Raw genomic sequence first — 15,592 nt, forward strand, 5'->3', positions numbered from 1 at the left:
AAAACAAGGCTAGAATTACTTATTAATCCCAGATTATTCAGGGTTGTTACAGATCTGAGGCATATTTGAGATGGGGTCCACTTCGGAAGGCCGGAAGCCCTACACGGATGTTGTAAGTCGCGCGGTGCGTTGAAGGTCTTTCCTGGTCATCTATGTCACTCCGCTGGGATTGGATAGGACCTTGGGAAGTTTATGAGTATTTATAAGCCATTTGGGGCATATCCCTGTTAGGGTGAAGCGAAACGTTACATTTGGTGAAACTCTGCTTCATGTATACTACGTCCAGTGAAGCAATACCTGGTCGATAGAATGGAGAGAAGTTAAGTCTCTTGTATTTGATCTTTTACCTCATAGGGTAGCGTATGTAAAAAGGGTATAACAATTGGTCTAGCCACAGAAAAGTAACATTCATATCCATCACGGTGCATTCGAGTTAGTCATTGTGCCGCGTAGCAAATGTGAAAAAGGAAAGGTATAAGTATGTATATGCAAATGGAAGAAGAAGGGCAAGAGAGCGAGAAGAGAAGGTAGAAGAAAAAGTAAGGAAAGTAATATACGAGACAGCAATGTGCAAATGGGAGACCTGCTCTACGGCACTTCCTTGTCGCCTCGTTTCAGCCCATCGGGCACACAGATCGCATCGCGCACCCATTCCATGGCGGCAATCTCATCAAGGGACTTGCGTTTCGTGTTGCGTTTCAAGAGTCCCTCAACGCAATCACGGGCACCATCAAGGCCCTTGCCCTTCTCGGGGTCCCATTCTTCGTCCTCGTCGGCATATCGATACCACGCCCACTCACAGCGGGCGATGCGATGAGGTGTCCGAGCACGAAGTTTGGCGGGGTCTCCACGGGTCCCAGGTAGAACGTCGAAGGGCAGACGGTTCTCCATGATGGCATAGAGCAAGACACCCAGTGCCCAGGCGTCTGTCGCACGGCCGTCGTAGGCCTGGCCCATTAGGATTTCGGGGGCGGCGTAGTCTTCGCTGCCACACCGAGTCTGAAGTAGTGGGCTCTCGGGGGGCTCGGGGATACGTCGCGATAGACCGAGATCACTGAGTGTGACCACGGCACGGTCATAAGTGCGCCAGTCTTTCACGTTATCCATGACATGGGCAGGCATGGTGAGGAGGACGTCTAGAGCAGTGGTCAGTACAGAGACAAAAGAGTCTTAGCAGTTGCCTCACTTTCTAACTTGATATCCCGATGGACGATGTAGTTAGCATGCAGATAGCGCAGAGCATCAACCAACTCGGAGAAGATGCGTCGAATCAAGCCTGGGGACATAGGGGGAGCTCCAGATGTCGCAAACTCGAACAGATCCCCGCCAGGGCAGTAGTCCAGAACAAGTAAGGCCCGCTTCTCATCGCTTCCGAATGCCTTCAATTGGACGAGTGACGGGTGATTGACTGACTTGAGGATGTCGACTTCTCTTTTAAGGGACACCTCCAGTCGCCCTTCGTCTGCACCCCCTGCGGGCCCGTGCTCGATGATTTTAACTGCGACTAACTTCTGAGTGTTGAGCGAGCCCTGGATCTCAGCGCCTCCGTCACTGTGCGGGGACAGAGGGGCGTCCGGAAGAGGCTCAAGGCGCGCTGCCAGGCTGACTTGACTGAATGTACCCTGACCCAGAGCCCGGATCTTCTGGTACATGCGAGCTTGTTGAGTCCGAACAGACCGTACCGAATACACTTCCTGGGGGGAGGAGAGGGGCTTGGGATGTTGGATGACGGGTTCGTTATCACTGTCCCCATAGCCGCTGCCACTACTGCGAGGTGGGCTGGGCGGACGGATGGTCGGCAAAGTGATTCCACGGTGGACCGCCAGATACTGTTCGCGATGAAGCCCATTGGACTTCGCATCTGTACTCGATGAGGATACAATCCCTAGACTGGCGGTCCCCGACACTGCGATCGGACGTTGTGGGATGGAAATCCGACCAGGGGGTGCGTAGTCGCTGAGACTGCGATTGCGCGCATGCTTGTGAGGGGACTCGCGACGCAAACGGGGCGCAGTGGGTGACTCCTCCCCGTGGTTATCGATGCCTGTGTATGTCTTGCCGCGCGATCGGGACACAGCGGGAGGTCCAAGCATTTGTGACGAATCACTCAGTCGCAGGCTGGTACCGCTGCGCGACGCCATTGATGGGCTGCGGGACAGTGACGGCAAGCCAGGACCCCGCCACGGCGAGGCACCTCCGATCGGGGAGGGCAAGGGTGTGATGTCGCCCATTGCAGTCAACTGCGGCGAGGACATGATCGACGCCGGAGACAACGATCCAGCACTGGAGATGGGGGGTGCGATGAGGGCGCGAAGACTCGGGGTTCGTCGTGGGATGCTGCTGGACAAGATGGACAGTGAATCCGAGTCTCGCGAACTGGTCGGTCGTGGGCTGGGGAAGTCGGTGCGAATCTGCAGTGACGGCAACGGATTAAATGTGGAAGGAGCGAGGTCGTCTACAAAGAGAGGCGCGTCCTCCTTCTCGTTTGCATCGTGAAAGGCCATGCCGGACTCGGTCACGAAGAGAATGGTGGGATGACTCGACCGCAAACGGGAAACCGGTAAGCCACTGATAAAGCTGTTCTCACAGCCGGGGGTGTGCGGATCTGGAGGTGAGGCGCAAAGGCGCAAATGCGCAGATGCACCAAGATAAGGCAATGAAAGGTATCCGACTCAGCCTCCGGACCTAAAGCGCTTAGCGTGGAGACCCGTTAAGGGTCTATCTACACGGAAGAGTCAGACCGCATAGGAGGCTGGGAGGTAACCAAAGAGAACAGAGACGAGAGCAGGGATGCCTCGCAGGGCCAAAGACTAAGCCGAAGCGCCAGAAAATAGCAAATGACGGGAGACTGAGGGCGATGATGCAGAAAAACCAGTATAGGTTGGTCAGCTGACAACCGGTTGCGGTTAGTGTTCCCCGCAGTGTTTACTTATACTTCGGGTGTATACAATGTGAGCTATCAATTATTGTATTCTATATTCCAGTCGAGTAGTATGTTCTAGGAGTATAGTATAATATATTGTAGATATATTGTAGATATACTGTAGGTTGTAGACTGTAGACTGTAAATTGGTGAGATGTTGGAAAATGACTCCGTTGTTCCCTGCCCGGTCTAGACCTCCCTTCCCGCTGCTCTTCCTCTCTCTTCCTCTCTTCCGCTCTTCTTCTTCTCTCTACGCATTGTCTCTCCTCACATATCTAACCCTTGCTTCATACTTGCTTCATACTTGGAATGATCCGGAAAAGGTTAACCAGCCACTCATATGCCGCAGGGGCCCCTGCACGCAGTTAATTTTAGCTCATCTCGCCGGAGCTTCCCCAGTGGGCTTGGCCGAACTTAAATGTGTCTTGGTCTTGGGTTCCCCATTCTCGCTAACATTCGAGGCTCTGACAGAATGACCCAATACGAGGTCCTCACGAACTAAATGCAGGAAGGCAAATGTTCCTCATTCCCGAACTCCGACAGGTGCCGTACAGGATCCCGGTCTTTCCCGCTCAGAACCGATTCTCCGGCGAGATCAGCTGCCCCGCCACCTCGCCGTAGGCTCTCTCGACCTCGCTGATCGCTGTACCTTGAACCCAATACCCCTTGCCATTGGGTGCCTCGGCCGCCGCTGCTGCAAGAATGGCCCATGCGACGTCCCCGGGAGAACTCTTCAGGTTATCCGGGTTGGTGGTTGCCTTCAGGCCCTCCACCATTGACGTCAATGTCAACCAGGGTGCCACCCAGGAAATGGAGATGCCCGACCGAAGCACCTCGTCCATCAATGCAGTACTGCGGACCAATCCCAGCACCGCGTGTTTGCTCGCTGAATAAAGGGGCTGGGAGGGGATTGGCACGTACGCACCCGCTGACGCGACCACCACGATTCGGCCCCCATATGGCTTCATATAATGGATGCCCAGCTTGAGACCAAACACAACCGAGTTTAGGTTGGTCTCAAAAAGGGTAGTCGAAGGGCGCTGCAAGGTATCGCTCTTCTGGTGGTTTTTCTCATCCGCAAGGTAATTGAAGCGGACCTGTGAATTCATTTGCGCATGGTTCGCCGGGTCGGATACCTGCAGCAGCGCGATCTCGGGATTGACCGCTGCATTGCAGACCAGCAGATTGATCGGCCCGATCGTAGTCGACACGCGGTGAAACAGGTTCACCTGCTGATCCCAGTCGCTCAGGTCGCAGACCTCGTATGTGGATTGTGCGCCGATTTTGTCACAAGCTGCCTTCAGGTCGTCCTCTCGGAGGTCTACCAGAATGACTCGTGCTCCATATTCTGCCAGGAGAGATGCCGTGGCAAAGCCGATGCCTCTAGCAGCGCCAGTGACGATGGCAACTTGGTTGTCCACAATACATTGGACGATATCGATGCTTGGTCTTGGGATAGAAGTCATCTTGAAAAAAAGTATTAACCTGACAGAGGAAACCGACACTCCAGAACTGGCGTCCCGTCCTTATATAGACCACGCCCCACTCGGGTATCTGATACACGCCCTCTTTTCGTGTTACATACACAAGACGGCAAATACAACATTACACGGAATACTCGTGGATGCATGTACTCATCTTTTTGTCCTGCTGTATTATATTCATTCTTGCTATGACTACCGCTACCGTGAAGCTCACTCTTGTTTATCTCTCAACTCTCAAGTTGGTCCCGTCAAAAGCTGGTCATGGCCTTGTAGCGATTGGCAATGGCCTGCTTTGTGAGACTCGCGCCCGAGGCCAATGCCTCAAACCCATGCGGCAGACCTGGGTAGATGTGGCATTCTGTGGGAATATTGGCTGCCACAAACCGGCGTGCATATTCCATACCCTCGTGCACAAACATATCCAATTGCGGGCAGTCCAGGTAAAGCGCAGGTAGGCCTTCAACCGATTCCACTCGAGCCGGAGCTGCATACGGGACAATCTGGTCACCACCGACGTCCGGTCCCAGATACGCAGTCCACCCCGTGATGTTATCGTTGGCGTCCCAGAATGCCAACTCCCCCGCATGGTTGGTCACAGTCCGATCATTCAGCATGGGATAAATGAGAATCTGCTTTGCAAGAGGCGGCGACAGCGCTCTATCGCGGGCCAGCAGAGTCAGAGCAGCAGCTAGGCCACCACCAGCGCTTTCCCCCATTACTGCAATGCGTGCTAGATCAATTGACAGTTGTTCCGCATTACTGCGAACCCACTCCAAGACAGCCCAGCAATCATTCAAAGGCGTTGGATATGAGTTCTCGGGTGCCAATCGGTAATCGACACTGAAGATTTGAACCCCCGTCTGAGAAACAGCAGGTGGATGAGACCTGGCGCATTGCGCAGCACTGAGCGAGATGTATCCTCCACCATGGATGTGAATGATAGCCGGCTGTCTTCCCTCACGGGATGGTTTCTTGCAAAAGTGGTAGACAGATACATTATGTCCATCTGGCGCAGCGACCTGATAAACTCGATGTTCCACATCTTCGGGCAGGGGGAAGTCCTTGCTCGTCATAGCTCCCAGCATCGCGCGCCTCGTTGCAACATCATGCAGGGGTGGCTTTGGGGTTTGCGCCAGCTGTTCGAGGATTGGAGCAGCTTCTTCCAGAAATTCCGGGTCGTACTGTAGATGCATAATGAATGATAAGACTCGAAGGTTAGTGTAGCGTTCACTTGACTCATTTAAATATAACCAAAACGCCGTATTTCAGTTGCAATACACCCAACCCACATGTGTCAATATTGTCGGATAACTTGACTGCATACTCCACTGTGGGGGGGCCATCTTTCGGGAAGTTGACGACGAGCTTCACTTCATCCGTGTCTTGGCATGGGGTAAATTGGGTCATCTATAGTTATTTTCAAGCTACTCGCCTTCATACATCGATTATGGCGTATCTTCCCAATTTTGATGATTTGCCTCCGGTCAAGGGCATGCCCCAAGGCTGTGCCTGGGGTGTGTTTGACAAGAATGGCAACAAGGACCTCCTTGGAACGCTGAACCTGCTTACTCCGGAGGTTGTCAAGGATGCTGCAGCCGAGGTCCGCCAAGGGCTGTCGATTTCTCTCAAGTCAGTTACTCTTCACCGTGAGACGAGACATGGCTAACCCCGGATAGTTGGCCCATTGGAAGCATCAAAATCCCCGGTTTCTTTCGCAAGAGTCTCTGCCACAATGTCATGAAACTCGAAGACCCAGTATCAGGATGTCATTTCGGATTTGACGATGAGGTATATTGCCATTCATCCCAATTTCTGACCATAACTGATCATCGCAGGTGGAATTTAATACCCAAGCCAGCAGCCAATGGGATAGTTTCTGTACGTCCCAGAAACAAATACTCGGCGAACTAAATACTAACCAGCCAGGTCACTTCATGCACCTCTCCACCAAGCTAACCTACAACGGAGCCAAGCCAACAATCAAAGACCTCCAAAATCCCAATCCTGCCCAGCAACTCCCAACCCTAGATCGTAAGACAAAACCCCCCGTCCCCCAGCCACCCCAGACCCTCAACCTAACACAAAACCCAGACTGGCACCAACGCGGCTGTGTAACAGGCCGAGGGGTACTAATCGACTTCGCACGTTACGCACACGCCAAACAAATCCCCTACGAAAAGTTCTCCAACTTCCACATCGGGCCAGCAGACATCGAAGCAGTAGCTGCGCACGAAAACATAACCTTCCGCCCGGGCGACATCCTCCTAATCCGATTCGGCGTCACCGAAACACTAGGTGGCATGACAGGCGAGGAACAAGGTGCCGCAATGAGCAGCCACAAGATGTGCGGAGTAGAAGGGAGTAAGGAGATGGCGCGCTGGCTATGGGATAGACATTTTGCGGCAATTGCCTCGGATAATATGGCTGTTGAAGCTATGCCTTCTATTATTGATGGTGTTGAACAGCCGACTCATGAGCTTGTTTTGCATCAGTGGTGTTTGAGTTTGCTTGGTATTCCGCTTGGTGAACTTTGGGATTTGAAGGCTTTGAGTGAGGCTTGTTGGGTTAGTGGGCAGTATTCTTTTTTACTTACTTCAGCGCCGTTGAATGTTCCTGGTGCTGTTGGGAGTCCGCCGAATGCGTTGGCCATTTTGTGATCTAAATTGGAATATCTAAAGAATCTGCATGATTTTTACTTATTTCTGTCACATTATAGATACAAGTATTCGAATATCCTGTCCCTATAACACCCTTCTTTTGTCCCGCTCATTTCGTGCTAAATCCATCCCAGTTCTCCAAAGCTTCCGTGCAGCTCTGCCACCAGCGCTGCATACCACCGAGATAGATGAGTGGCTCGCGGCGTTTACCAGGAATATTGGAGCCCATATACCAAGAATCAGTCTTGGGGTACAAAGTATGCTCACTCACAGCGGCAACATGATCGCGCCACTCCTCGGCTGCCTGCTTTGTAGGCTCAATAGACTGTAGACCTTCCTTGTCCATCTTTGCGATGGCCTTGCAGATCCAGTCAACTTCCATCTCAATGAACGGTGGTCCATTGGCGAGTGAGGTCGGGGCCTGGGGACCATAGACCATGAAGAAATTGGGAGCATCAGGAACCATTAGGCCCAAGTGCGTCAGGACACCATTGCTCCATTTCTCTTCCAAAGACTGACCGTTCTTGTCGGTGATCCCCAGATCTAGCAGACTACCCGTTACGGCATCATACCCAGTCGCGCAGATCACGATGTCCAAATCCAGGTGTTTGTTGCTGCTGCCATCGCAAGTCACCAAGCCAGTGGTGTCAAACTCCACAATAGGAGACTGTTTCAAATTGTGAAGTGTGACATTGGGACGATCAACCATCTCGTAGTAGTCTTGTTCAAGACTTGGTCGCTTCGTTCCAATCAACATGTGCTGCTTCAATGGAGCAACCAGGTCCATCTTCTCCAGGTTCGTCATGCGGGCACGAGTTTGCTGCACCCAGTAATCATAGAAGATGGAATTGGCCTTTTCGTCAAGCAAGAAATCGTAGTAGTTGGAAACCAGGAAGCTGTATCCACCTCGTGCCCACAGCTCGTCAAACAACACCTTTCTCTCTTCGGGGGTGGCCTGGTGAGCCGATTGCAAGCGAGTGTTGTGGGGGAAACCGGTAACAGACTTGTAGCACCGATCAAAGATTCCATCGTAGTAGCCTTTCATCATCTCAGCCTCTTCGGTAGTGATCTCACGCTGTCTCATCGGAATCGCAAAGCAGGGCGTCCGAATAAACACGTTGAGCTGGCAGTCTTCCTTAGCCAGATCCTGAACAATCTGAAGACCAGAGGCGCCATTTCCAACGACCCCAACACGTTTACCCGTGACGTCCAAGTCCTTGGGATAATCCGCAGCATGAACAAGCTTCCCAGCATATGTGTTCAAGCCCTGAAACTTGGGATAATGCTTCTTGTACGACGACCCAGTGGCAGCAATGAGATATTTGCAAGTAGCCTGCAGACCAGTATTGGTAACCACAGTCCACCGACAAGATCCAGCATCGTACTGCACGCGAGTAACAATATCATTGAAGAAAGCATCCTTGCTCAGCCCCAAAACAGAATCAACATGCTGGAAGTATCGACGCAGCTCCTCATCTCCAGGGAAACGCTGCGACCAATTCCATCCTTTCCACACTGCAGGAATATTGAATTGATACGAGGGCATTTCAGTATCGACGCGAGCACCGGGGTACCGGTTCCAATGCCAGACGCCGCCAAAGGCGCTCCCGGCTTCGATGAGTTTCACGGATAGGCCTTGCTCGCGGAGCTTGTAGAGGGAATAGCAGCCTCCGAAGCCACCGCCGATGACGATGGCATCGGTTTCGATTTGAATTGTTTGTGTCATGGTAATCTTTTGATTGATAATCAGAGATGAGAGATTTTGAGAAACGCCTTGGGTTCAGATTGGACACTGGTCCCTTTTAGATGACTTGCAACAGTTGACCGAAAATTGAAGTGACGAGTCTCCATTGTGCCGGTCTCCATTTTGTTGACGGTTGATAATCGGCTCTTCAGCTTCCGTTAAAATGTTGACTATCTCGGATCGTTGTCGGTTGCAAAAAAGAATAGGGATCCACTGGTAAGAAGTATAGAGAGAGAATGAGGAAGTTGACCGCGAGTGCAGAACCCACTTTGCCCCACATGGATGTATTGACATCTTCGCCTTTAGATCTCGTCTTCAATACATAAATACCTCGGGAATAGTAGCATCCGTCGTCCGGTGCTGATCACGGATGAAACGTTGTGTTCTTTCCGATAAAGACGTGGCTGTATCCCTGGCTGAGTAGGCAATTCATCCGTACTTCGTGTACAACCTCAAAATGACTTGCGAGGTTAAGGGAACAGCATTTATCACAGGCGGTGCTTCAGGTACTATAGAAATTCGGAGTAATATGTACTCGCTAACAAATACATAGGAATTGGCAAGGCCACCGCCCTGGCCTTCGGAAAGAATGGCATCAATGCATTGGCTCTAGTCGATCTGAACTTGGCTCTCCTCGAGAGCACTCGTCAAGAACTCCGGAATGAATACCCAGGAGTCGAGGTTGAAATCTTCGAGGTAAACGTCGCAGACGAGGCGTCTGTCGACACTGCTGTTCAAAAGACGGTGGAAAGATTCGGCAGCATTGACATTGGAGTCAACTGCGCCGGAATCAGCGGAAATCCAACCTCCACTCACGAGATGTCATTGGCAGAATGGAATAGGGTGATTGCAATTAATCAGACTGGACTGTGGCTCTGTCAGAGAGCTCTCGTCCGGCAGATGTTAACTCAGGAGTATGTTATAAGTGAGTCATGCTGTGGAACTCATTCTAACTCATAACTTGTATAGGTCGCGTGGTGTTCGCGAGGGTCGAGGAGTTATTGTCAATGTTTCGTCTATGTTTGGTGTGGGTGGCCCACCAGGGCCATTCGGTATTCCGCATTATACTGCTGCAAAGCACGGTATGTTTCTAAGTTCATGTTTGGTATGGAACGCGGCTAATCCATGAAATCAGCGGTCGTTGGAGTGACCAAAATGGTGATCAGTCTTCTCTGATTGCAAACAACAATGCTAATGTAATGATAGGACGCCAAAGCATATTCACCACAAGGAATTCGCATCAATGCCATCTGTCCTGGGTAAGAACTTTGTTATATACCTGCCCCTGGAGAAATTGCTAACAAGGATCAATAGATTTGTGGACACTCCGATCATCAAGGAGCAAATTGAATCCGGCTCAATGGATGCCCAGTTCCAAATGACCCCCATCGGTCGCCCTGCAAGGGTTGAGGAAATTTCTGATGTGATGATGTTCCTTGCCTCCAGCATGAGCAGCTATATGTGCGGAGCGGCATTAGTCGTCGACGGAGGATTCACAGTTTGAGATGATTTAGATAGGATATTATTATTGGATAAATATTATATGTTAGACAAGCATGATGTCGAAATCAGCCTCCTTTGCAAGCTCTTGCCAGTGGATATCGACGTGCGGACCAGCCGCTGCCCGTCGATTCCACAAAGCCTGAACAATCTCGCACAGTAAATTGATATTCTGGATACCGTGTCGACTTTTGCGATCAAAGAAAGCTAACATACGATCTTGTAGATCAGGCCGTTCACAGTCAGCTGCGACCACAAAGCTGGCCCAGTTATAAGAACAACCGCCGTTGCCGCGCGTGAGTGCATCCACGGCTTCAAGATCTTGAATCGCTTTCTCGATCAAATCCTGAACCTCGCAGAGTGGTGCGCGCCGCAACGTGCGGCGGAAGTAAACGATAGTGGCGTAATAGAATGAGTTCAAAGCATGTTGGATGATGATTGATTCGGGTGCGTCTGGGTTAGACAGAGATGGAAAATTAAGGTAGAGCTGCATCTCAAGTCGATCTAGCTCTTCAAGAGAGAGTTGAATCTGAGAATCAACAAGGGCCGTGATCTGTGCAAGAAGTTGAACCAGTGGCGTGGTGATTCCATGTGATCGCTCGAGATTGTGTCGAAATTCCGAAGGACCATTGAGCAGAGACATCAACCGCCCAGACACAGGAAGGCTGCAGAGTGACGAAAGGGATAGATAGCTTTGAAGCAATCTCGAAGCAATGGGGCTTCGTATCCAGTCGCCATGGAATTCATTTTCTAGTAGACCAAGACATCCAGCAACATGTGTCCTCCACCGGCTACGTCGACCAGACATCGCTTCGGACGTGATACAAGTGAGGACGGCAGCTAGTGTGGTCTCATCTATACGCTGAGCCTGCTGCAGATTCCCACGTAAGTGACGCAGAGCCAGATGGTCATGATGCATGGCGAGGGAATGATATCGCTGGTCATGGCGAATATGGTAGAGGCTAAATGCAGAGGAAGCGCAGATAGCATGGAAGATTGAAAGGTGGATATTTGACTCCGCCGGGGAGACATCGAGACCTTTCAAGGCCATGGGCATGAACACTGCTCGGCAGGGATTGTCCGGGTTGTCGATGAGCAGCATATTGCCGCTGAGGAAAACGACCCAGTGGTGAATCAATTCTGTCTCTGGTCTTGGTAGGGCCAAGGTATTCAAAGAGCTCCGCAAGGGAGGAGCAGCATTCGTGCTGATATTTGACGCGGCCTTATTCCAATGATTTGAATTCAGTACAAGACCGCTGGAGTTGTGCTGATTAACCAAAGGGTTGACCGAGATAAGTTCATCTTCCCTCTGGGAGATTGGCTCTCTTGATGCTGTGGGTATTTCTTCCTCGGATATAACGGATATCGTTGTGTCCGAAGAATCATATGTTCGGCCTGGAGAGGGCAAGTCACTGTCTCTGTCGCTTGATGAAGTAGTAGCATTCAAGTCTGATGCTGGCTGGTTTATCTCTCCTCGTATTTGTAGTGAAAACGATTGTGAAGCGTCAGCGCATACATCCGTCTTGGATAAGACGGAGAACACCGAAAAAGGCCCTCGCTGCTGGTCACAGCCGTCGCCCGAGCAGCCATCCAATTCATTTAAAAGTGCTGTCACAGCGGTAGGTGACAGGCCATCAGCCCCTTGGGTCAAAGACCGTAATTGCCGCCGATGAGAGCGGCCTCCAGGGGTTGGGGACCATCCTAGCCGCAGGCCGTAGCCTCCGCACTGGAGCCCGCTACGCTGACAGCGCCGGCAATGTGGATGCTCGTCATCACATTTCACTCGACGGTCCCGGCAAGTCCAACACCCAGTGAAGGTCTTGGTGCGTGGCTTGGGGGCTCTCGCATTAAGGTTCGGCATTGCCAAGGGAGATGTGAAGGCTCTGGCGCGGCCTGCCAGAAATTCTTCTCCCCACGTCGGCAATTGCCGGTCTGGACGCCACACGCGGAATTTGAACATAGAGATCTCTGTGGAGGTAGTTGTTTAAATGGGGTTGTTCTATGCTATGTGCGTTTAGAGATTTGCATTTATTTGCCATTCTCATCCTTCTCTGGCTAGTTGTATTCCTAACAAGGATATTCAACTACATCAAACCCACCATTATAGCCAGTATATAACCATCTACGAATTGTCGCTCCATTTTGAATAATTGTTTAAGCCAAAAGGACGAATATTTAACTATGTAAACCATAGAGAATGAGATCTAAGGTGTCTGTACCTGTTATATATTAATCCGGAGTACCCACCTGTATACACACATTGCTGATATATTTAGAAGCAAGTATCAGGTTCCATGTTTACACGCTAACCTGTGATATTTGGTTTAATATTGCTAAATAATGAATTCTAAGCGTTGTATCTCTCACTCGGGGACGGCATGCCGGTCACTACAGCCCTGAAAGATCCACCGACGAGCTATCCACTTGGCTCGATTCCAGACGTGATCTAAATCCGAGCTCTCTGTCTGCTGAGCCGGGTAAACATAAAGCAGAATGGCCCAAAATGGCAATATTCGGATATCAATCACATCCTATTCTTAGCAAAGTCCGAGCATGGGCCGAGCTTGACGTGCCCTGTTACCCAGGAACCAGCGTACTTGTCATTTCAAAGACATGTGTAGATATGATATTTATACAAGCTGAAGCGATCTCTAACCTCGAAATCAATGCTAATAGCTAAGAAAATACGAAGTCACGATGCAATAGATCTAGATCAAGGATAGACTGAACATAGCCTGGTAGTAGCTGAGGAGCACACATTGGGTTTCCCGTCACATAGGAAAAGATGGTATATCTTTACCCACATTCGGGCACCCTGATTGTAAGCCACCAATCCAGGGTCATATTTCTCAAGCATCAGGCAGTAGCGGATAATCCCTCACTCCCCCTGGTAGAACACGCGTCACTCGACCCTCGAATGCAATCAAAGCGGATTCGCCAAGACCTGATATACAGTGTGTAGAGGACGGAAATAGCAATCTAGGCAATCGATCCCAAGAATAGGGAAACATTCGTCTCGGCTAGCAGAATTGGGGTTCCAGCATAAGACACTTCGTCATGCAGTATACTTCAATACCCCAAGGCTGTGCAAGTGCTGCAGTCAGTGGATGATAGGACCTTACATTTGATTTGCCCCAGCAACACGAGCGCCAGTAGAGCTGCGTGTCTGGTGGTGTGAAGTGGGAACTGGTTATTTCCAGTTTGAGGGCGTATAAAGACACCAAGGCCCAGTTGTTAACCATACTAACCAAGCCACCTCATTCAGCTTGTCAGAAGTCCCAATACTTCAGTCCACTCGTTCAAACCATCATCACCATGTCTGTGACAACCTCAACCACCTCCTCCGCATCAGCTACTTCCAGCTGCCATGCCAAGCTGTACGACATCCCGACCCACGATGCCGCATGCGCAATGCCCATGGCGAACAACAACTCTGCCATCATGAGCAGCTGCTGTTCCGACGCCTCTGTCGTTGAATATGACGGCTGCGACTACTACTGTCTGGCGCAGGGACAGAGTGTTGGCACCCTTGCTGAGTGCCTGATCAAGGCATCTGAGGCTGGCGAGGTGTGGTGCAATACCAACGCCAATGGCACCGCCACTGCGACAGCCACGGCTACCGGCACTGGCGTCGTGACTCTCAGTGCCACAGCCACTGACGCGGATTCTACCAGCTCGAGTACTTCGAGTGGATCAAGCGCAACTTCGACTGCTAATGCGGCTGCTGGTGTCTTTTCACCTCAGCCACTGTCGAAGTCTGCTATTGGCATGGTTGGCATTCTTTTGGCTGGGTCTGTGGCAAGTCTTTTCCATTGAGAGATGGCATGCATTGGCACTCCCTGAAGTTGCTGCAGGGGACTGGAAGGAAACTGGATGAATATTGTTAGAAAATAGTCGCCAAATTGTTGCTTGATCTGGGGTACCTGTATATCAACGTGTGTTCATCAGAGCTACTTTTCAACCTTCGCGTTGGAGCCAATTTCCAAGCGCAACAAATATAGTTCATCAACCTTTTAGGACGGACATGCATATTAGGAAGTGAGAAATTGTCTATTGGAAATCCCGAGCAGCATTAAAACGTTACTGACCGTGACACAGAAGCGCCATAGCCAATGAACCGTAGGTATGCAAGAGACTTTTCTATGTACACAGAAAAAATACAAAAGTACAAACCCAGTTGCACACCCCATTCCCAACCCACGCATAAATGCGAAATATGGATGCTTTGAGCGCCGGAGTGAAGAGATCGGGAAAGGAAAAAAATGGTTGTAATACATCGCAGGTGGAAAGACAGAGTTTGGTAGCTAATCGTCAACCGCCAATGTCGTTGATGGATGGCGGAGAGGGTATGGAGATTCAGATAACCGAGAATCGGAGAATCGAGGAGTCAAGTAGGATAAAACTGGTCATGCCAGCAATCTAGAAGAACGCCCGTCGCGTAACCTAGAGAATGATTAGAGAAAGTCGCACGGAAAAAAACACAGTGTGATACATACAGTCCAGGCGCCAGCAATGGAAGCCACGATGCCGCCAGAGATCATCATAGGCTTAACACCGCGTGTGCTCTTGAACACCATTCCGCTCAACGCACCAGCAATAATGCTGTTAGACGCATCATGTTTGCCTCGTGCGTATCCAAGAGCCGAGTTGAAACCGTTGTAAACCATAGCCACAACACCGGCGGAGTTCCCCAGGAACGGACCGCGGCGGGTGACCGAGTTAAGGACACCGTTCAGACGGATCTTTGGTGGTGCCGTAACCGGTGTCTTATTCAATCCTTCTGCCAATCCCCATGCGCCTCCAGCAGTGAGTGCAACGAGATAAGTTGTACCGGCACCATAACAAAGGTCGTCTGACCATCCACGGGATGGCAACACTGATCGGGAGCCCGGGAGTTCATCGAGGGCGGAGTCTTCGAGGGAGAGATAGTCGAGCGTGTCCTGGTTCAAACCAGCCAAAGGGTGAAGGCGAGAAGGATCGGGGATTGCGACCTCGGAGAGAAAGGATGTGGCGTCTTGCGAAGAGTCGTAGGCATCGGGCTGCTTTTGCTTGCGGCCGCCAAGGGAGTCCCAGATGGACATTGTGAGAGGAGGTATAAATGGATTAGGGGATAAAAGTACAGAGTACAGGAGGGAAGGGAAGGGAAGACTGGAGGGAGGTGATGACCCTTTGCAGCTCCACTGCCATCGGTGCCAGCAAAAACTTCGGTCCCGTGACATAGGTCACGTGAACGATGGTTTGCCGGATAACGCTAGGCCCGATATGGAAACCCACTGATCAGAGC

The 15,592-nt window shown here is 50.9% G+C and overlaps 9 protein-coding genes across 9 annotated transcripts; 3 read left to right on the plus strand and 6 right to left on the minus strand.

Moving 5' to 3' along the window:
* Nucleotides 1-588: 588 nt before the first annotated feature.
* PENARI_c018G04203 (putative protein kinase) lies at nt 589-2,504 on the minus strand (the record flags this gene model as incomplete). Its single annotated transcript, XM_022634536.1, has 2 exons — nt 589-1,136; nt 1,187-2,504. 2 exons carry the CDS (start codon nt 2,502-2,504, stop codon nt 589-591), a joined length of 1,866 nt encoding a protein of 621 aa, XP_022485480.1.
* A 991-nt stretch (nt 2,505-3,495) lies between these two features.
* PENARI_c018G06607 (uncharacterized protein) lies at nt 3,496-4,389 on the minus strand (the record flags this gene model as incomplete). The annotated part of the gene is made up of 1 exon (XM_022634584.1): nt 3,496-4,389. The coding sequence occupies one exon, from the start codon at nt 4,387-4,389 to the stop codon at nt 3,496-3,498; it is 894 nt and encodes a 297-aa protein (XP_022485505.1).
* A 266-nt stretch (nt 4,390-4,655) lies between these two features.
* Nucleotides 4,656-5,600, minus strand: PENARI_c018G12010 (alpha/beta hydrolase; the record flags this gene model as incomplete). Its single annotated transcript, XM_022634680.1, has 1 exon — nt 4,656-5,600. The coding sequence occupies one exon, from the start codon at nt 5,598-5,600 to the stop codon at nt 4,656-4,658; it is 945 nt and encodes a 314-aa protein (XP_022485633.1).
* A 254-nt stretch (nt 5,601-5,854) lies between these two features.
* On the plus strand, nt 5,855-7,064 carry PENARI_c018G03046 (uncharacterized protein; the record flags this gene model as incomplete). The annotated part of the gene is made up of 6 exons (XM_022634513.1): nt 5,855-6,036; nt 6,084-6,195; nt 6,243-6,285; nt 6,334-6,438; nt 6,499-6,957; nt 7,006-7,064. 6 exons carry the CDS (start codon nt 5,855-5,857, stop codon nt 7,062-7,064), a joined length of 960 nt encoding a protein of 319 aa, XP_022485471.1.
* Nucleotides 7,065-7,173: 109 nt separating this feature from the next.
* PENARI_c018G08314 (flavin-containing monooxygenase) lies at nt 7,174-8,790 on the minus strand (the record flags this gene model as incomplete). Its single annotated transcript, XM_022634611.1, has 1 exon — nt 7,174-8,790. The coding sequence occupies one exon, from the start codon at nt 8,788-8,790 to the stop codon at nt 7,174-7,176; it is 1,617 nt and encodes a 538-aa protein (XP_022485635.1).
* Nucleotides 8,791-9,265: 475 nt separating this feature from the next.
* PENARI_c018G08851 (SDR family NAD(P)-dependent oxidoreductase) lies at nt 9,266-10,312 on the plus strand (the record flags this gene model as incomplete). Its single annotated transcript, XM_022634622.1, has 6 exons — nt 9,266-9,305; nt 9,362-9,722; nt 9,778-9,890; nt 9,944-9,966; nt 10,015-10,067; nt 10,123-10,312. 6 exons carry the CDS (start codon nt 9,266-9,268, stop codon nt 10,310-10,312), a joined length of 780 nt encoding a protein of 259 aa, XP_022485487.1.
* Nucleotides 10,313-10,354: 42 nt separating this feature from the next.
* Nucleotides 10,355-12,169, minus strand: PENARI_c018G01124 (Zn(II)2Cys6 transcription factor; the record flags this gene model as incomplete). The annotated part of the gene is made up of 1 exon (XM_022634483.1): nt 10,355-12,169. One exon carries the CDS (start codon nt 12,167-12,169, stop codon nt 10,355-10,357), a length of 1,815 nt encoding a protein of 604 aa, XP_022485598.1.
* Nucleotides 12,170-13,623: 1,454 nt separating this feature from the next.
* PENARI_c018G08256 (uncharacterized protein) lies at nt 13,624-14,124 on the plus strand (the record flags this gene model as incomplete). Its single annotated transcript, XM_022634610.1, has 1 exon — nt 13,624-14,124. One exon carries the CDS (start codon nt 13,624-13,626, stop codon nt 14,122-14,124), a length of 501 nt encoding a protein of 166 aa, XP_022485624.1.
* Nucleotides 14,125-14,727: 603 nt separating this feature from the next.
* Nucleotides 14,728-15,389, minus strand: PENARI_c018G08694 (protein transporter TIM23; the record flags this gene model as incomplete). Its single annotated transcript, XM_022634619.1, has 2 exons — nt 14,728-14,751; nt 14,805-15,389. The coding sequence occupies 2 exons, from the start codon at nt 15,387-15,389 to the stop codon at nt 14,728-14,730; spliced, it is 609 nt and encodes a 202-aa protein (XP_022485570.1).
* Nucleotides 15,390-15,592: the final 203 nt, after the last annotated feature.

Source organism: Penicillium arizonense (genome assembly GCF_001773325.1).
Source record: "Penicillium arizonense strain CBS 141311 chromosome Unknown PENARI_contig018, whole genome shotgun sequence".
Taxonomy (NCBI): Eukaryota; Fungi; Ascomycota; class Eurotiomycetes; order Eurotiales; family Aspergillaceae; genus Penicillium; species Penicillium arizonense.